The 20,355-nt window shown below is 64.8% G+C and overlaps 1 protein-coding gene across 1 annotated transcript; it reads left to right on the forward strand.

Moving 5' to 3' along the window:
* The first annotated feature begins 3,075 nt into the window (after positions 1–3,075).
* On the forward strand, positions 3,076–19,933 carry RNF40 (ring finger protein 40). The gene is given in 26 exon segments (XM_052775108.1): positions 3,076–3,277; positions 3,597–3,623; positions 3,901–4,175; positions 4,270–4,317; positions 4,319–4,438; positions 5,558–5,708; positions 6,285–6,542; positions 7,394–7,506; positions 8,485–8,631; positions 9,269–9,343; positions 10,065–10,184; positions 10,606–10,665; positions 10,667–10,729; positions 10,731–10,787; positions 11,923–12,058; positions 12,435–12,556; positions 13,144–13,250; positions 13,253–13,657; positions 14,002–14,119; positions 15,840–15,854; positions 15,856–15,990; positions 16,505–16,717; positions 17,155–17,280; positions 17,537–17,677; positions 18,460–18,561; positions 19,304–19,933. Coding segments are annotated over 26 exon segments (3,513 nt in total). The 3' UTR covers positions 19,481–19,933.
* Positions 19,934–20,355: the final 422 nt, after the last annotated feature.

The following is a 20,355-nucleotide window of genomic DNA, read 5'->3' on the forward strand; positions in this document are numbered from 1 at the left end:
CGGGGGCGGCCCCCCAAGCGGGCGTCCCCCGACAGCAGCGCCTCGCCCCCCCCGGCCCCCCCGCAGCACCCGCCGGCACCCGGGGCCCCCCTCATGGCCCCCCTGGAGCGGGAGCCGGGCCGGCGGCGGCGGCGTTCCCCCCCTCCTTCCTCGGAGGAGGGGGGTAGCGGGGACGAGGGGGGGGCGGCGGCGGCCCCCCCCAGCGAAGCGGCGCCGGCGGGCGGGCGGGGGGGCTGCCCGGCACCGCCGGCGGCGGCCTCCCCCTCCCACCCGGCGGGGGCGGCAGCGGCGGCGGCAGCAGCCCCCCCGGCGCTGCACGGCCCCCCCCGCCGCCAAACCCGCTCGGCCGCCGCCGCCGCCCCCACCCCACCCGGGGGCCCCCCTGCGCCCCCCGACACCCCCTCGGCGGCAGCGGCGGCCGTCCGCGGCCGCAAGGCCAAGACGTGACCCCCCCCGGCCGTCCCCCTGCGGTCCGAGGGGGCCGGCAAGATGGGCCGACCGGGGCCCTACGAAGGGCTGAGTGGGGCGGCGTGGCGGGGGGGAGGGGGCCGCAAGATGGCCGGCGGGTGTCGCCGGAGGGTCCGGGCAGATGGGCCTGAAGCGGCTGACCGGAGCGCCCAGAAAATGGCTGGCTGCGCGCCTACAAAATGGCGATCTGGTGCCCGCAAAACGGTTGACCAAGCACCTACCAAATGGCCAACGGGGCGCCCGCAAAATGGCCGACTGGAGCCCTCTCAAGATGGCCGACCGGCGGGCGTGGCTTCAGAATGGGCGACCAGGCGATCCTAAAATGGCCGACCGGGCCCCTCCTCAAAATGGTCGATCTGGCGCTTTGGTTGATTCCCCCTCAAAAATGGCCGACAGGAACCGCCTCAGCAGGGAGCGGTCTGACCATGCCCTCAAGATGGCCGACCGCACGACCCCTCGGAACAGCCGAGCTGGTGGCCCCGAGATGGCCGACTGGAGCCGCTCCACAAAGGCCACCTGCGTGGCCCCCAGATGGCCGACGGTGACTCCAAGATGGCCGACCTGACCCCACACAAAGTGGCTCTTGGGACCCCAAGATGGCCGACCTGGGAGCTGAATGATGTCAGAGGCGGCGACTGGCTTGAACTCGGTGACGTGGTGATGTCAGAGTTGGTGTCACGACCGGCAGCCATCTTGCATGCAGCGATGTCCGAGGCGGTGGCCATCTTGATCCATGTGATGTCACAACCGGCAGCCATGTTGCTCCATGTGATGTCAGAGGCGGTGGCCATCTTGAACCTGGTGATGTCAGAACCGGCAGCCATGTTGCTCCATGTGATGTCAGAGGCGGTGGCCATCTTGAACCTGGTGATGTCACAACCGGCAGCCATGTTGCTCCATGTGATGTCAGAGGCGGTGGCCATCTTGAACCTGGTGATGTCAGAGCCGGCAGCCATCTTGCATGCAGTGATGTCAGAGGCGGTGGCCATCTTGAACCTGGTGATGTCAGAACTGGCAGCCATCTTGAGCACAGTGATGTCAGAACCAGTGATGTCAGCGTGGGGTATCTGTGGGATGTCAGAGCAGGCAGCATCTTGAACCAAGTGATGTCACATCCAGCAGCCGTCTTGATCCCGGCAGGTGTTAGAGCTGGCGGCCATCTTGATCTCAGTGGATGTCAGAGCGGGCGGCCATCTGACCATGGCAGATGTGGGAACTAGCAGCCATCTTGACTCCAATGGATGTCGTAACCGGCGGCCATCTTGAAACACAGTGAATGTCGCAGCCCATGGCCATCTTGACCCCAGCAGATGTGAGGACTCGGTGGCCATCTTGACCTCAGCAGATATCAGCCGTGGCCATCTTGATCCTGGCAGACATGGCCCCTGGCAGCCATCTTGACCCCAGCAGACATAGGACCCGGCAGCCATCTTGACTCCAGTAGACATCTAACCTGGCAGCCATCTTGACTCCAGTGGACATCTGAGCCGGCGGCCATCTTGACTCCAGTGGACGTCGGAGCCGGCGGCCATCTTGACCCTGGCAGAGATGAAACCCGGCGGCCATTTGACTCCAGTGGCCGTCAGAGCCGATGGCCATCTTGCCTCTGGCAGCCCCCTCGCCTCCCGTGGCTGTCCGAACTGGCGGCCATCTTGTGACGGGAGCTGGCAGCCGGCGGCCCAACAGCGTCGGAGGGCTCCGGGGGGGACCCCGGGGGGTGCCGGGGGGGCGTTTTTTACCCGTGTACATTGGCGGGGGCCCGACCCCCTGTACAGCCCCATGTAAAATAGGTTCCTTTTGAACACGATCTATGCAAAGGTGCTTTGTGCTGGGCTGGGGGGGGGGCCTGGGGGGGGGGGTGGGGTGCCGGGGGGGGTCATGGGGGGCCCCCCCCCACCCCCCCAGCGTGGGGCACCGTGTACAGACGGCGGCTGTAAGCTTTCCTGCGGGAGAATGCGATGAATAAAAGGGTTGAAAACGGAGAGTTTTGGGACCCCCCACCCCACCCCAGCCCCACCCCAGGAGATGGGGGAGGGACCCAGGCTTCCGTGGGGTTGAGGGGGAGGGGCTAAGGGTATCCTATGCAGTTAAGGGGGTCTCGGTGGGGGTCTTTACAGAGTTCAGGTGGGTCCCAAGGGGCTTGAGGGTCCCTATGGCACTCAGGGGGGTCCCCAAGGGGTTGGGGGGGGGCCAGGGGGGATCCCTGGGGGGGCTCCCATGGGGTGAAGGGGGTCCTGGGGAGGTGGGTCATGGGGTTGGGGGGAGGTCAGAGGGGATTTGGGGGTCCTGTGGGTCTAGGGAGAGATTGGGGGTCCTCCCATGGGGAGAGGGGGTGTCTGTGGAGGGGGTCATGGGGCTGCAGGGGGTCCCCATAGGGTCAAGGAGGTCCCTTGGGGGTCTTATGGGGCTGGGGGGGGGGCTTTGGGGGTCCCTATAGGGCTGGAGGTTCCTTGGCAGGGGGATCCCTGGGGTTTTGGGGTTCCTATGGGGCTGAGGAGGGCCCTGGGGGGGGTCTTAGGAGGTTGAGGGGTCCCCATGGGGTTAAGGGGGACCGTGGGGGGGTGTCGTAGGAGCTTTGGGGGATTCTGTGGGGTTCAGAGGGTCCCCATGGGGGCTGGGGGGGGGTCCCACGGGGTCTCTGTGGGGCCCCGGGGGTCCCCCGACCTGTCACGGACCCGCGCAGCCTTCGGAGGAGGCGTCGCCCCTTTAAGACCGCCCCGGCCACGCCCTCCGCCCGCTCTCCTCTCCTGGTTGGTCGCCGCGGAGGAGGAGGGCACCGCCTTCCCCCTCCGCTCCCCCCACCCCTCAGGTTACCACGGCGACGGCGGCGAGGGCGCTCCTGCGCCTGCGCGGCGGGGGGGGGGGGGCGGGGAGCCCTGCGCGGGGCGGGACCTGCGCATGCGCGGAGCGGGGTCCTGCGCCTGCGCAGTGGCGCGGGCCGGGGCGGCGGCGGCGGCGGCGGTGGCGGTGGGTGCGGAGGGGGCGGGGGGGCCGGGCCTCTCACACCCCCCCTATAGACTCCTATAGACCCCTATAGAGCCCCATAGGTCCTTATAGATCCCCTGTAGATCCCCGTAGGTCCTTATAGATTCCCGTAGACTCTTATAGATCTCTATGGATCTCCATAGATCCTTATAGATTCGCTATAGACTCCCGTAGGTCGCCGTAGGCTTCTATAGATCCCCCCATAGACTCCTACAGAGCCTTAATAGATTCCTATAGATCCCTATAGATCCTTATAGACCCCCGTGCACCCCTATAGACCCTTACAGACACCCATAGGCCCCTAGAGACCCCCCTGCACCCCCTCACCCACACCGCTGAGCCCCGTTAACCCCCCCCTTCCCCCCCCCGTCCATCCCCGTTGCCTCCCCCTCCACCTTAGCCCCCCCCCATTGCCCCCCCCCTTAAGCCCCCCCCGCTGTCCCCCAGTAACCCCCTTATTGCCCCTGGTTACCCCAATAACCCCCCCATTGCCCCTCATAACCCTCTTGCCCCCCCCCCGACCCATGATACCCCCCCCCCCAATAACCCACCCCTCTCACCACCACCACCCCCCCCAGGCAAGGCCATGTCAGGGGCGGGGGGCGAAAAGAGGGGCCAGCGATGGGGGGGAGCGGGGGCCCCCCCGAGAAGAAACCCCCCGCGAGGAGCAGCCCCCCACCACGCTCATCGAACCCCTGCGCCTCGGCGGCATCTCTTCCACGGTGGGGTGTCCCCCCCCTCCCAAAACGCCTGGGTGTCCCCCCCACGGGCTCCTGGGGCCGCCCCCAAACTCCTGGGTGTGTCCCGCCCCCCCAGGAGGAGATGGACCTGAAGGTGCTGCAGTTCAAGAACAAGAAGTTGGCCGGAGCGCTTGGAGCAACGTCAGGCGTGCGAGGACGAGCTGCGGGAGCGTATCGAGAAGCTGGAGAAGCGGCAGGCCACCGACGACGCCACCCTCTTGTTGGTCAACCGTTTCTGGGGACAGGTGAGAACCCCCAAATTCACCGCGTGTACCCCAAAACCTCCTACAGGACACCCCGAACCCGCAGCGGATCCTCCCAACCCCGGTGGAGCCGCGGCCGAGCGCCACGGCGGGTTAAAAGGGAGAAAAGTGGCCAAAACTGGCCTCGGCGACCCCAAAACTGGCCTCGGCGACCCCCAAAATTACCCTGGGGACCCCAGAAATGGCCTTGGGGAACCCAGAAAGCTGTCGGCGAACGCCAAAATCGTCCCCAGTATAGATAGGGTGCTCAAAAAGGGTTAAAAGTGCCTTAAAAAACTTAAGTGGGGAACCCCAAAATGGCCCTGGGGACTCCAAAAATGTGCTTGGTGACCCCAGAAAGCTGTGAGGGGACCCTAAAATTGGCCCAAGCATCCGAAAAGTTGCCTGCAGGATTCTAGGAGTTCCTTTTAGGGGGGTTCCAGCTTGGTAGACATGGATAGAGTGTTCAAAAATGCTGGAAGTGGCCCAAAAATGGCCATGGGGACCCCAAAAATGGTACAAGGGACTCCTAAAATTGGTCTGGGCACCCGAAAAATCACATGGGATTCTTTTGGGTTGTCCTGGTTGGGTACATATGGATGAAGTGCTGGAAAAGGGCCTTGGGGCCCTCAAAAAATGGGTCTGGACCACCCAGAATAGGCCCTGGGGGCCCCAAAAATGATCCAGAGGGGGGGCAAAATCTGTGAGGGGTCCCCAAAAATGACCCCAGAGCCCCAAAAGTCATCTGGGGTCCTTTGGGGCTGTTTAGGAGGGGTCCCCTTTTGATAGAGAGTTCAAAAAGGCTGAAAGTGCCCCAGAAATGGCCTGGGGGGACCCCAAAACCACCCTGCCCCTCCCCAAGTCCATTGGGGTCCACCCAGACCTTTCAGGGCCCCCCCCAAATCTCCCCAGGGACCCCCCACACCCCCAACCACCCTTGGAGTCCCTTAAGCCAGCCCCCCCCCCCAGGGATTTGGGGGTGTCCTGACCCTCCGCTTCCCCCAAACCCCCTGGGGTCCCCCCAAACCTCTCTGGGACCCCCCCAAATCCCCTCGAGGGCCCCCCATGACCCCCCCCCAGGGTTTTGGGGTGCCCTAACCAACCCCCATCCTCCCCCCCCAGCTGGATGCGGAGGTGCAGGCACTGCTGCGGCGCTATGAGGGGGAGGGGGGGACACCCCCTGCCCCCCCCGGGGATCCCCCTGAACCCCGACCTGAGGGGCCTGAGCCCCCCCAGCCCCCCTCAGCGAGGCCGAAGGGTTCCGATAGGAGGGGTGAGTGGGGCTGGGGGGGCTATTTTGGGTCTTGGGGAGCATTTAAGGTTCCTAGGGAGCAGTTTAGGGGTGTTGGCAGTTTGGGGGGGGCTGTTTGGGGTTAATGGGGGACAATTTGGGGGTTATGGGGGGTGTTGAGGGGCTGTTGGAACCCATGGGGGGCAACTAAGGGGGCAGTTTGGGGGGTTCTTGGGGGTCACAAGGGGGCAATTAGGGTTCCTAGAGAGCAATTTGAAGGGTGGTGGGGGCAGTCTGGGGGGGGCTCTTGGAGGTCGTGGGGGGCTTTTGGGGGTCATGGGGGGCTCTGGGTTGTCCTGGAGGCAATTAGGGTTCCTATGGGGTAATTCAGGGGTGCTGGGGGGGCTGTGGGGGGCAGTGTTGGGGAAGGCAGGGGGGTCCTGAGGAGCAGTTTGGGGTGCTGGGGGGGCAATTGGGGTGTTGGGGGGCAACTGGGGGGGGCAGTGGGGTGTCGGGGGGGCAATTAGGTTTTCTGGAGAGGGGGGGGCTCTTTAGAAATCTTAGGGGGATAATTGGGGCTGCTGGGAGGGGGGCCCTCACCCTCTTCCCTCTCCCCAGCAGAGCCCTGGGGGGGTCCCGGCGTCCCCCCGCCACCCCCCCCACCCACCGCGCCCCCCCCGGGAGGAATGGGGGGGGCGCCTGGGGGGGCCGGCGGCCGCTTTCGTGGCGGCGTTGAGCCGCAGCGGCCCCGAGGAGGGGGAGCTGCGCCTGCGCCCCCGCCTCGCCTTCGCCCCCGCCGCCGTCGCCCGTTTGGTGGAGGGGCTGGCGGGGGCCACCGTCGCGCCCATGAGTTGGGTGCCCGCCTGGCCGCCCGCCGTGAGTCTCTGCTCCGTTTTTGGGGGGGGGGGGGGGGGGTGAGGGGAGGGGGGGGTCCTGGGGTCCCCCTGGGTGCCTGGGTTCCTTTTTTGGGGGCACTCAGACGCCTGGGGTGACTTTTTGGGCGTCGCTTGGATGCCTGGGTCCGTTTTTGGGGGTCACTCAGATGCCTGGGTCTCATTTTTGGGGGTCACTTGGATGCCTGGGTCCTTTTTTTGGGCGCCCCTGGACGCCTGGGTCCCTTTTTTGGGGTCACCCAGGCACTTGGGTCTCATTTTTGGGGTCACTTGGACGCCTGGGTCCACATTTGGGGAGCCTCTAGACATCTCGGTCCCTTTTGGGGGGCACCCGGATGCCTGGGTCTCTTTTTTTGGGGTCACCCAGACACTTGGGTGTCATCTTTGGCATCACTTGGACGCCTGGGTCACTTTTTGGGGGACCCCTAGACATCTGGGTCCCTTTTTTGGGGCACCCGGATGCCTGGGTCCTTTTTTGGGGGGCCCCCAGACGCTTGGGTCTCTTTTTTAGGGGTCACTGGGATGTCTGGGTCTCATTTTGGGGCTCACCCAGATGCTTAGGTCCCCTTTTTTGGGGTCACCCAGACACCCGAGTCCTTATTTGGGGACACCCGAATGTTTGGGTCTTTATTTTGGGGGTCAGCGGGACACCTGGGTCCCCTTTTTGGGGGGCACCCAGACACCGGGGTCAGCGGGTGCTGGGGGCGGGGGGGGTCCCTGAGGGATTGGGGGGGGGTCAGGGTGCCCGGACGCCTGGGTCCCTTGGTCTGGGTGGGTGCTGGGGGGGGGTCCCGGGGGGGTCAGGGTGGTCCCCAGACACCTGGGGTCCCGCAGCGGAGCTGGCGGAGGCGGGACGGGCGCTGCTGCGGGAGCTGCTGCGGGAGCACCGGCGCTTGCAGGACCTCACCCTCCAGCTGCAGGAGAAACACCACCGCGTCTCCCTGGAGGTACTGGGAGCGCTGGGAGGGGACTGGGAGGGGATTAGGGGGCGCTGGGAGGGGACTGGGGAGTACTGGAAAGAACTGGTGGCACTGGGAGGGACTGGGCGAGACTGGGAGGGGGTTAGGGGGCACTGGGAGGGGATTAGGGGGGTGCTGGGAGGCACTGGGGAGCACTGGGAGGGACTGGGCAAGGGGGTGGGGTTGTCCCCACGATGTCCCAGTGGCGCTCTCACGTCCCCAGTGGCGGAGGAGAGGGACGTCATCCCCGGGGGGGGACACGGTTTGACGTCCCGAGGACGAGTGACGTGGCCATCAACCCCACGGGGTGTCGTGGTTCGAGTCCCCGCGAGGTGACATTGTTGGGGTCCCCGTGGGGTGGCAGTGCCATCATCTCCATGGGGGGTTCCGTGGCCGATGTCCCCATGGGGATGACATGGCTGATGTCCCCATGGGGTTCCGTGGCCGATGTCCCCATGAGGTTCCGTGGCCAACGTCACCACGGGGTTCCGTGGCCGATGTCCCCATGGGATGACATGGCTGATGTCCCCGTGGGGTTCCGTGGCCGATGTCCCCATGAGGTTCCGTGGCCAATGTCCCCATGAGGTTCCATGTCTGATGTCCCCGTGGGGTTCCGTGTGTCCCCGTGGGTTCCGTGGCCGATGTCCCCGTGGGGTTCCGTGGCCGATGTCCCCGTGGGGTTCCGTGGCCAACGTCCCCGTGGGGTTCCGCGGCCGATGTCCCCGTGGGGTTCCGCGGCCGATGTCCCCGTGGGGTTCTGTGGCCAATGTCCCCATGGGATGACACGGCCATCATCTCCATGCGGTTCCACGGCCGATGTCCCTGTAGAGTGACACAGTTGATGTCCCCACGAGATGATCGTGGCTAAGATCCCCACGGGGTGCTGTGGGTTCCCCTGACGGCGTACTGTGGGTGTCCCCACGCTGTCCCCACAACGTCCCCATGTCGTGTCCGTCCCCCCCCCAGCTGGCCGAGCTGCAGGACAAGGCCACCTCGGCTGAGACCAAGGTGCTGGAGATGGGGACGACGGTGGAGGGGCTGCAGTGGGACAGCGCCAAGCTGCGCAAGCGCGAGGGACGCCTCGACCGCCACCTCGCCGAGGCCCTCGAGCAGGTGACCCCCGCGTCCCCAGCGGTGTCCCCGAGGGTGGCCGCCGTGTCCCTAACGTCCCCCAACCCGCTGCCGGGCTCTGAGGAGCCCCAGCGCTCCGTGAGGGGCCACCACCCTTGGTCTCTGGCACTTGGGGGTCCCCCCGTGTCACTGGGGGGATCACTTGGGGTCCCTCTACGTCACTTGGGGTCACCTCGTGCCACTTGCCATCACCACGTGTCACCTGGGGTCACCCCATGTTGCTGGTTGTCCCTGATATCCCCTGGGGTCTCCCTGCTGTCCCCAGTGTCCCCAGCATCCCCAGCTTGTCCCCCAGTGTCCCTGATGTCCCCTGGGGTGCCACCAATATCCCTGGGGTGTCACCAACATCCCTAGGGTGTCCCCAGTGCTCCTGAAGTCCCTGAGATGTCCCCGATATCCTTGGGGTGCCTCCAACGTACCTAGTGTCCCCGGGGTGCCCCCAATGTCCCCAGGGTGTCCCCAACATCCCTGGTGTCCATGGGGTGTGTCCAGGGGTGTCCCCAACATCCCTGGTGTCCATGGGGTGTGTCCAGTGTCCCCAGGGTGTCCCCAACATCCCTGGGGTGCCCGTGATGTCTTTGGGGTGTCCCTGGTGTCCCTAACGTCCCCGTGTCCCCAGCTGACCTCGGGCTCCTACGGCTCCGGCAGCTCCGGAGGATTCCAGGGGGGGCAGATCACCCTCAGTATGCAGAAGGTATTGGGGGGGGGGGTCTGGGGGGGCTTTGGGGGTCACTTGGGGGGTTGGGCTCCTTTGGGGGGACCCTGGGAGGGTCTGGGGGGTGGGGGGTGGGGATTTGAGAGGGGCTTGGGGACCTCTGGGAGGGGTCTGGAGGGGTTTGGGGGTTCTTAGGGGGTGTTGGGGGACCCCTGGGGGGGACCTGAGGGGGTTTGGGGGCCCCTGGGGGGATTTGGGGGATTCAAGTAGGTCCCTGGGGGGAGTTTGGGGGCGCATGTGGGGGTTGGGGGGTACATTGAGGTGGGGTTGGGGGAGCCTGAGCAGGTTTGGGGGGTTCTGGGGAGTTTGGGGTGGTCCTGAAGGGTTTTCGGGACTTTGGGGGTCCCTTGGACACGTTTGGAAGCACTTGGGGGGGATCTGGGGGTGTCGGTGCTTTTTGGGGTGACCCCTGGATTTAGAGGAAAGGGCCCCCAGTTTATGAGATGCCGAACGCAGAGCTGGGGGGTTTGGGATGGGTTTGGGGGGGTCCAGGGCAGGTCCAAGGTGCATTTAAGGGTGTCAGTGGGTTTTGGGGTGACCCCAGGGTTTTGGGGTGACCCCCTCCTCCCCGTTTGAGATGCTGAACACAGCGCTGGGGGGCTTGGGATGGGTTTGGGGGGGTCCGAGGGGGGTCTGGGGGGGTCAGTGGGTTTTGGGGTGACCCCAGGGTTTTGGGGTGACCTCCCCCTTCCCTCCCCAGTTTGAGATGCTGAACGCGGAGCTGGAGGGGAACCAGGAGCTGGCCAACAGCCGGATGGCGGAGCTGGAGAAGCTGCAGCAGGAGCTGCAACAGGCCGTGCGCGGCCACGAGCGCCTCAAGGTGACACGGGGACATCGCTGGGGACACTGGGGACACTGGGGGCATCAGGGCGTGGGGGGCGTTGGGGGTGTGGGCGACACGAGGGACTTGGGGGCGTTGGGGACATCGGGGATGTGGGGGATATCGGGGTCATCGGCAACATCAGGGACGTTGGAGACAGCAGGGACACGGCCGGGGGGGTCGCAGGGGACCCTGAGGGACGCGGGGAGGACACTGTCAACACTGGGAACATTTGGCGGCAAGAGGGGTGACGCCGACGGCACGGCGCAGCCATAGAGGCACAAAAAGGGGACGTTTGGGGACCCAGAAGGACAGCGAGAACATTTGGGAGCTCCAGGGGATGATGGCGATGGGGGCGGAGGGGGGGACGGGACACGACATCGGGGACACCAGGGGACACGGCTGGGGACGGTCCCCGCAGGTGGCCCTGCGCTCGCTGCCGGAGGAGGCGGTGAAGGAGACGCTGGAGTACAAGGTGCTGCGAGTCCCAGTTCTCCCTCCTCTACCACGAGAGCCTCCAAGTGAAGACGCAGTTGGACGAGGCCCCGCGCCCTGCTCCTGGCCACCAAGAACAGCCACCTGCGCCACATCGAGCACATGGAGGTGAGGGGACGTGTCCCCGAGGTGGCCTTGGCTGTCTCCAAGGCTCCTGGGGGTTCCCCGGGGTGTCCCGTTGGTCCTGGAGGTCATGGGATGTCACGGCATCCAACTGTTGGCCATCCAAGATCGTCACCTTCGTCATATTGAGAACGTGGAGGTGGCTCTTGATGACATCAAGGTGTCCCCAAGCGTCCTTGGAGCTCCCTGGGGTGTCCCATTGGTTCTGGGGGTCATGGGACATCACGGCGTCCGGCTGTTGGCCATCTAAGATGGCCACCTCCATCATAGTGAGAACATGGAGGTGGGTCGTGATGTCACCAAGGTGTCCCCAAGTGTCCTCAAGTATCCTTGGGGCTCCGCAGGGTGTCTGTTGGTCCTGGGGGTCAGGGGGGTGTCATGGCGTGTCCAGTTCATGGCCATCCAAGATGGTCGCCTCAGTGACACTGACATGCCTGTGTGTCCCTGTCCCCCATGTGCTCCATGTTTCCGTGTCCCCCACGTCCCTCGTGTCCTCCGTGTCCCCTGTGTTATGTGTCCCGCGTCCCCTGTGTCCTCCACATTGTCCTGTCCGTGTCCCCCACTTCTCTGCGTCCCCCATGTCCCCCATCTCCCTCGTGTTCTCCACATCCTCCGTGCCCCCGTGGCCTCTGTTCTCCATGGCCTCTACGTTCTCCATGTCCTCGTGTCCTCCATGTCCCCATGGCCTCCGCGTTTTCCGTGTCCTCTATGTTTTGCATGTCCTCTACGTTCTGCATGTCCTTTACATTCTCCGTGTCATTTACGTCCTTCATGTCTTCTGTATTTTCTTTGTCCCCATGTCCTCCACGTTATTCATGTCCTCCATGTTCTCCATGTTCCTATGTCTTCCACGTTCTCTGTCCTCCATGTCCCCATGTTCTCTATGTTCTCGGTGTCCCCATGTCCTCCATGTTCTCCATGTCCTCCGTGTCCCCATTTCCTGCACGTTCTCCGTGTCCTCCGTGTCCCCATTTCCTCCACATTCTCCATATTCTCCGTGTCCCCACGTCCTCTATGTTCTCTGTGTCCCCATGTCCTCCACGTCCCCCGTGTCCTCCACGTCCCCTACATCCTCCATGTCCCCGTGTCCCCTCTCCGCGTCCCCCCCCCCCGGGGGCAGAGTGACGAGCTGGGGGTGCAGAAGCGGCTGCGGACGGAGGTGATCCAGCTGGAGGACACGCTGGCCCAGGTGCGCAAGGAGTACGAGATGCTGCGCATCGAGTTTGAGCAGAACCTGGCGGCCAACGAGCAGGCGGGTGAGACCCACGGCGCGACCCACGGCCACCAAAACCCCCTTGGAGGACCCGCCGGGGCGTGGGGCCGTAGAGAGCGGGAGAGAGGGGCTGCGGAGGGTCGGGCTGGGCTGGGCTGGGGACGCTCTGGGGTGGTCCTCCCAGAGCTCCGTGGTGCGTTTGGGGCTGCTCCGGCCTGCTCCTCCCACTGCTCTATGGTCCACGCACCCCCCCACCCCCCAACTCTATGGTCGCAGCACCGTAGGCCGCTCTGCTCCCTCTTCCCCCCGCGGTCTCTATGACCCTACATGAAAAGGGAGGGGGTGGGGCTGGACACGGGCTGTGTCCCCGCCCCCCCGACACCCGGGTCCTCCCCCCACGCCCTGCCCCGCCCCCGCAGGCCCCATCAACCGGGAGATGCGGCACCTGATCAGCAGCCTGCAGAACCACAACCACCAGCTCAAGGGCGACGTCCAGCGCTACAAGCGGAAGCTGCGGGAGGTGCAGGCCGAGATCAACAAGGTGGGCGGGGCCTCGCGGGGGGTGTGGTCTCTTCAAGGGAGTGGGGTGGGGCAGCCCCGGCCTCGCCCCATCACTCAATGAGGACTGAGTGGTGTAGCCCTTTTAAGGAGGTGGGGGGTGGGGCCACTTTAAGGGAGTAGGGTGGGGCAGCCCCGGCCCCACCCCGTCACTCCATGAGAATTGGGTAGTGTAGCCCCTTTAAGGAGGTGGGGGTGAGGGGGCGGGGCCAGCCCCTGGGAGGGGATTGGGCAGTGGTTTCCCGCCTTCCCATAGGAGGTGTGGCCGTTTTAAGGGGGGTGGGGCCAGCCTGAGGGAGTGCAGCCTTGCAATTGGCTGTTGGCTTTTTTAAGGGGGGCAGGGTCTTAAAAGGGGTGTGACAGTGGGTGCTGAGGTGGGCCTCGCTAACGGGGCGGGGCTTGGGAGGGCGAGGCCTGGGGAGTGTTTAACGAGGTGGGGCCTGAAAAGCGTTGTATGGGTGGACCCCACAAAGAGGGCGGGGCTTGGAGGGGCGTGTGTGTGCTCTTAAAAGGGCTATGTCACTCCCTTCTCATGGGTGTGACTTGCTGACTCCACCCTCCCTCCTCTAGCTCCGCCTCCAAGCCAGCGGCGCCCCACCCCCTCAAGGCAGCGCCCCGCCCCCTCCACCCCCCCCAACCGCCGCCACCGCCGCCCCCCCGGAGGAGACCACCACCGCCGCCGCTGGCAGTGGGGGGGGGGGCAGGCCCCACCCCCATCAAGGAAGAAGAGGGCGGGGCCCCATCAGGCCCCACCCCCCCTGAGCCCAAGCGGGAGGCAGCCGGCACACCCGCCCCGCCCGAAGCGGCCCCCCCACGACGACTGCCTGAAGAGGAGGAGCCTGCCCCTCCCGTCGCCGCCTCTGCCCCCCCACCGGCCCCCGCCCCTGCCCCGCCCCCCCCGGCGCAGCCCCCCCCCACCCCGCGCCAAGGACCCGCCCCCGGCCCCGCCTCGGCCCGGAGCTTCGCGGGGGGGTCCCGAGCGGGAACGGGAGCGGCTGCGGGAGCGGGAGCGTCCCAAGGGCCCCCCCGACGAGCCCAAGAAAAAGGATTCGGAGGTCCTCAAGCAGCTGCGGGCGGAGCTCAAGTAAGGGGGGGGGGCGGGGCTGGTTTTTTGGGGGGCAGGGGGGTGTTATGGGGGTCCTGGGGGGGCTGGAGGCTGTTCTAGGGGGTTACTGGGGGGCTGGAGGCTGTTATGGGGGGGCTGGGGGCTGTTTTAGGGTTGCTGGGGGGGTTTCAGGGGGCCAGGGGTTGTTTATGGGATTGAGGGGGGGGCACTGAAGGGGTGGGGGGTAGTTTTGGGTGGGTTTGGTGGGGCTGGGGGGCAGGTAGGGGGACCTGAGGCACTTCAGGGGGCAGATCCTGGGGGGAGAGTGAGGAGCCTTCGCAGAGGCGAGATGCAAATGAGATGCAAACGTGGTGGGGGGGCAGGAAGGCACAGGAGAGCCAGAAGGAGATGAAGCTGCTGCTGGACATGTACAAGTCGGCGCCCAAGGAGCAGCGGGACAAGGTGCAGCTGATGGCGGCCGAGAGGAAGAGCAAGGCTGAGGTCAGGGCACGCGAACGGCACCCGAACACGCTAACGGCATGTTAATGCGCGGCGAACGGCATGCTAACGCGTGCAGACGGCATGTTGATGCACGTTAACGTGCGCTAACAGCATGTTAACGCACATTAATACATGCTAATGGCGTGTTAATGCACGCTAACAGCACACTAACGGCATGCTAACGTGCTAATGGCATGTTGATGCGTGCTAACGGCGTGTTAATGCACGTTAACACCTGCTAATGACATGTTAATGCATGTTAAGACACGCTAACGGCATGTTAAGGCACAATAACAGCATGCTAACGTGCTAATGGCACGTTAATGCACGCTAAGGCCATGCTAATGCACACTGACTGCTTGTTAATGTGCAGCAACACACGCTGGTGGCGTGTTAATGCATGCTAACAGCATGCTAATGCATGCTAATAGCATGTTAATGCACGCTAGCCCACACTAATGTCATGTTAATGCATGCTAACGCATGGTAAGTGCGTGTTAATACTTGCTAATGCACACTGGCGGCGTGTTAAGGCACGCTAACGGCATGCTAATGCATTCTAATGGCACATTAATGCACACTAGCACACGCAAATGGCATGTTAATGCACACTAGCTGCATGTTAATGCACGCTAACTGCATGTTAACGCATGGTAATGCATGCTAATTACATGTTAGTGCTCGCCAATGGCATGCTAACATGCTAAAGCACGCTAACGGCACGCTAACGCACGTTCCCTCACGCCGAGCTCCCCCGCCGCTCTCTCAGGCCGGGCCCTCGCATCGCTCCCTCCCGCCATTACCTCACGGTTACCCCACGCTGCTCCCTCCCGCCGCTCCCTCGCGCGACGACCTCGCGCCGTTCTCCCGCGCCGTTCTCCCACGCCCTCACCTCACGCCCTTTCCTCCCGCCATCGCCTCGTGCGCTTTCCTCACGCTATTGCCTCATGCGATGACCTCACCATATTACCTCGTGCCCTTACCTCACGTGATTATCTCACGCTATTACCTCGCCCCGTTACCTCACGCCATTGCCTCGTGTGATTACCTCACGCACCACTGCTTTTTGCTGTAACCTCACCCCATTCCCTCACGCCATGACCTCACATCATCCTCTCCCACTGTTCCCTCACGGCGATAGCTGGCATCGTTACCTCATGCTGTTAACTCACGCCCTTACCTCGTGTGATTACCTCACGCTGTTAGCTTGCATTATTACCTCACGCTGTTACCTCACGCTGTTACCTCACACCGTTAGCTCGTGTCATTACCTCATGCTGTTATCTCACGCTGTTAGTTGTGTCATTACCTCACGCTGTTACCTCACACCATTACCTCACGCTGTTGCCTCACGCTGTTAGCTCGTGTCATTACCTCACGGCGTTAGCTTGTGTCATTATCTCACGCCGTTACCTCACGCCGTTGCCTCATGCTATTACCTCATGTCGTTACCTCACGCTGTTACCTCACACCATTACCTCACGCCGTAACCTCACGCCATTAGCTCGCGTCATTACCTCACGCCGTTACCTCACGCTGTTACGTTACCTCACGCCGTTACCTCACGCCGTTACCTCGCGCGATTGCCCCCCCCCGCGCTTGCCTCACCTCGCTCCCTGGCGCGGCGACGTCGCGGGGGCCAACCCGCCGCGGTTCCTCCCTGGGGCGGGGCCGGGCGGGGCGTCCGCGGGCGGGGGCGGGTGACGTCACGGGCCGGCAGGCGGAGGAGCTGCGCGGGGCGGGCGCGGGAGCTGGAGGAGCGGGAGCGGCGGGAGAGCAAGAAGCTGGCGGACGAGGAGGCCCTGCGGCGCCTGCGCCAGGCCGAGGAGCAGATCGAGCACCTGCAGCGCAAGCTGGCCGCCACCAAGCAGGTGGGCGGGGCTTGGAGGGAGGGGTGGGGCCGGGGAGGGGATCGCGGGGCGCGGTTTTCGGGGGAGGCGGGGTGGGCGGGGCTTGGTAAGGCAGGGCGTCAGGGGCGTAGCTTGTGAGGTCATAAGCGCGCTCTCGTTGGCTCATAGAAGGCCGGGAGGGGCAACGCCCGCGGTGGGCGGGGCGGGGCGGAGCAGCGTTCAGGGCTGCCGGGCGGCGGCCGTGATGTCACGAGGGCGTTTTGGCTCCACGACGCGTAGGTGGCCGGTGGCAAGCGTGCGTCACACGGGAGGGTGGGGCGGGGCTTGTGACATCACCGGCGTGCCGTGTGTGCCGAGGAGCGCGTTCGGTGACGCCACGAAGCGGGTTTGTGATGTCATAGGCGCGTTCCGGGCCACGCCAGGCGGGGAAGGGCGGCGGGGATGAAGGCGTTGGGAGGGGTGGCGGGTGATGATGTCACGGGGGGGTGGCGGGTGACCTCACGGCGGGCGTGTCACCCCGGGGGGGGCGGAGCAGGAGGAGGAGGCGCTGCTGTCGGAGATGGACGTGACGGGCCAGGCCTTCGAGGACATGCAGGAGCAGAACCTGCGGCTGCTGCAGCAGCTGCGGGAGAAGGACGACGCCAACTTCAAGCTGATGTCGGAGCGGATCAAGGCCAATCAGATCCACAAGCTGCTGCGGGAGGAGAAGGACGAGTTGGCCGAGCAGGTCCTCGCCCTCAAGGCCCAGGTGAGACCCAGGTGTCTGGGGAGGACCCAGGCGTTCGTGGAGGTCCAAGGGGACGTGGGGGTCCAGGGGGTCGGGGGGCTGGAGGAACCCCGTTGGCCAAGAGAAGGATGAGGTGGCGGAGGAGCTTCTCACCATCAAGGTTGTGGTGGGACCCAGGCGGTCAGGGAGGACCCAGGGCTTCGGGGAGGTCCGGGGGGACGTGGGGGTCCAGGAGAACCAAGATGGTTGGGGGGTTGGAGGAACCCAGTCGGCCAAGAGAAGGATGAGGTGGTGGAGGAGGTTCTCACCATCAAGGTCGTGGTGGGACCCAGGCGTTCGGGGGGGAACCCGGGCGTCTGGGTTGGGGGTCAGCCTGGTGTCCGGGCCTGTAGGGACGTGGGTGTCCAAGATGGGGGGGACCCAGACGTCCATGACGGGGTGGGGGGTGTTGTCCCCAGGTGGACGCCCAGCTGCTGGTGGTGCAGAAGCTGGAGGAGAAGGAGCGGGGGCTGCAGAGCAGTTTGGCGGCCGTGGAGAAGGAGTTGGCCCTTCGCTCCCAGGCCCTGGAGCTCAACAAGAGAAAGGTGGGAAGTGGGGGAGGAGGGGGGCACCCAAGGGGGGCACCCAGGTATCCGGGGGGGTCACCCAAGTGTTTGGGGGGACCCATGTGTCCGGGAGAAGGAAACTCAGCCCTGGGGACCCTGGTGTCAGGGTGGGGGGACTCTTGGGAGTGGGACCCCAGCACCGAGGCGGTGGGATTTGGGGGGTGGGGGGACACGACGGGGACCCCCCCGATGTCGGGACCGAGGGGGGGTGACCCAGACGTCCGGGGGTGCGCAGGCGGTGGAGGCGGCGCAGCTGGCAGAGGACCTGCGGGCGCAAGGGGAGCACGTCCAGGCTCGGCTACGGGAGCTGCAGGCCTGCGCCGCCGAGAACCGGGCGGCCAAGGATAAGGAATCCCTCAGCCTCAAACGGGCCCAGGTGGGAAGCCTATGGCATCCATGGGGGGGGAGTATGAGGGGGGGCCGCTGGGGGGTCCTTATGGGGCTTTATTGGGGTTGTGGAGGGTGCTGTGGGGGCTGTAAGGGGTCCTATGGGGCTGTTCGGGGAGGCTGGGGGACTCTGTAGGGTGCCTACGGCATCCTATGGGCTCTATAGGGGACCTGGGGGGGAATATATGGGGCTGTGGGATGGGTCGGGGGTCCTTACGGGGCTCTGTGGGGGCTGTGTGGGGTGCTGTGGAGGCCCTGGGGGGCCTTATGGGCTGGTCCAGGAACAATAAAGGGACTCTATAGCGTCCCTACGGCACTCTGTGGGCTCTATAGGGGACCTGGGGGGGAATATATGGGGCTATGGGATGGGTGGGGGGTCCTTACGGAGTTCTGTGAAGTGCTATGGGGTGGTGTGGGGCAGGGGGGCTTTGTAGGGGCTTTACAGGGTCATATAGAGGATCTAAAGAAGATGAAGCGGGTTCTGTAGGAGCCTATAAGGGGTTCTGTGGGGATCTACAGGGCGTTTCCATAGAAGGTCTGTGGGACCCATAGAGGCTCTCTAGGGGTCTATGGGGCCCTACAGGGGGGTCGTGGCTCCCATAGAGGCTCTGGGGGGGCCCTATAGGGGGTCTGCAGGGACTTACAGGGGGTCTGCAGGGCCCTATAGGGGTTCTGTTGGGGCCTATAGGGGTTCTATGGGGGGCTATAGGGAGTCTATACAGACCCACGGTGCCACCGTGGGTCATCACCCCCCCCCAATCCGTGTGGCAGGAGGAGCTGTCGCGGCTGCGGCGGAAGCTGGAGAAGCAGCGGAAGGTGGAGGTCTACGCCGACGCCGACCAGATCCTCCAGGAGGAGATCAAGGAGTATCGGGTACGGTTGCGGGGCGGGGGCGGCACCCATGGGTGCCGGGGGGCTGGGCAGGGCTGGGGGGGGCACCCACGCCTTCCCCCAAGGCTCCCTGCTGCTGGGCAAGGTGGCTGGAGAGCCTTGGAAGGGGCTGGGGGACCTTGCGGTTGGGTTGGAGAACTTCAGTGGAGAGCTGGAGAGCCTTGGATGGGGCTTGGAGGACCGTGGGTGGGGTTGGAGGACCCATGAGTGGGCGCTGGAGAACTTTGCATGGGGTTGGAGGTCTTTAGACGGCAGCTGAAGAACCTTGGGTGGGTGCTGGAGGACCTTGGAAGGGGTCCAGGGACCTTCTGGTGGGTCTGGAGGACCTTGGGTGGGGTTGGAGGACCCATGAGTGGGTGCTGGAGAACTTCGGGTGGGGTTGGAGGACCCATGGATGGGTGCTGGAGGACTTTGGAGGGGGCTGGAAGACCTTGTGATGGGGTTGGAGGACCTTGGGTGGCTTTGGAGAACCTTGAGTGGCAGTTGAAGGACCTTGGGTGCAGCTGGAGCACCCATGGGTGCTACAGCTCACACCACGGGGCCAACAACCACCTTGTCCCGCCCTCCCGTTGCCTCTCCACCACCTCACGTTGGGCTTGGAGGACCTCAGGGTGGGCTTGGAAGATCATGGGTGGGCCCGAAGCACCCACGGGTGCCAGGCGGCTGACAGGGTGCCACCGTGGGGCTGACGGCCATCTTGTCCGTGTCTCCCGCCCACCGCCAGGCCCGCCTGACCTGCCCGTGCTGCAACGCCCGCAAGAAGGACGCCGTCCTCACCAAGTGCTTCCACGTCTTCTGCTTCGAGTGCGTCAAGAGCCGCTACGACACCCGCCAGCGCAAGTGCCCCAAGTGCAACGCCGCCTTCGGCGCCCACGACTTCCACCGCGTCTACATCAGCTGAGCCCCACCGCCGCCCCATGGCACCCATGGGTGCTACCCGGTCAACAGCAGGTGCTCCCTGTCCAACCATGGGTCTTGGAGGTGGGTCAACGCCACCTTGGAGGACCATGGTTTCCTCTGTGTCTGCGTTAGCTGAACCCCGTGGTGATCGTCAACCACCCATGGGTGCTCTATGAGACCTATAGGTGCCCCATAGTGACCCACGGCACCCATGGGTGCTCCATGAGACCTGTAGGCGCCCCATAGTGACCCACGGCACCCATGGGTGCTCCATGAGACCTATAGGTGCCCCATAGTGACCCACGGCACCCATGGGTGCTCCATGAGACCTATAGGTGCCCCACGGCACCCATGGGTGCCCCATGGTCAAGCGCAGGTCCTGGAGGTGGGTCAGCACCACCTTGGAGGACTCCAACTGGCTTCGTGTCCGTGTCAGCTGAACCCTGTGGTGTCGCATGGGTGCCCCGTGGTGACCTATGGGTGGTCCCGCCCCCATCCCCCCCCCCACCATCCCACCCAATAAAGCGCTTGGAGCTGTGGCCGTGGTTGCGTTTTGGGGGGACCCAGGTGTCCAGGGTGGGGGGCTGTGGTCACCCAAGGGTGGGGGGAGACCATAGAGATGGGGGGGGGGGGGGGAGAGGTTCCAGAGGGGCCACGTGACCATAGAGGCAGGGGGAGGCAGTTTCGAGCATCCCATGGTACCATAGAGAGGGGAGGGGAAGAGGCACCAGAGTGTCCACATGACCATAGAGGCTGCGTGGGTCTAGAGCGTCCCCTGGAACCGTAGAGATGTGGCGACACGCGGGCAACCATAGAGATCTGGCGGACATCTCTCGTAGAGTGCCCCAACGGGAGACCATCGAGTTGGAGGACCTC

Source organism: Harpia harpyja, chromosome 28, assembly GCF_026419915.1.
Source record: "Harpia harpyja isolate bHarHar1 chromosome 28, bHarHar1 primary haplotype, whole genome shotgun sequence".
NCBI lineage: Eukaryota > Metazoa > Chordata > Aves > Accipitriformes > Accipitridae > Harpia > Harpia harpyja.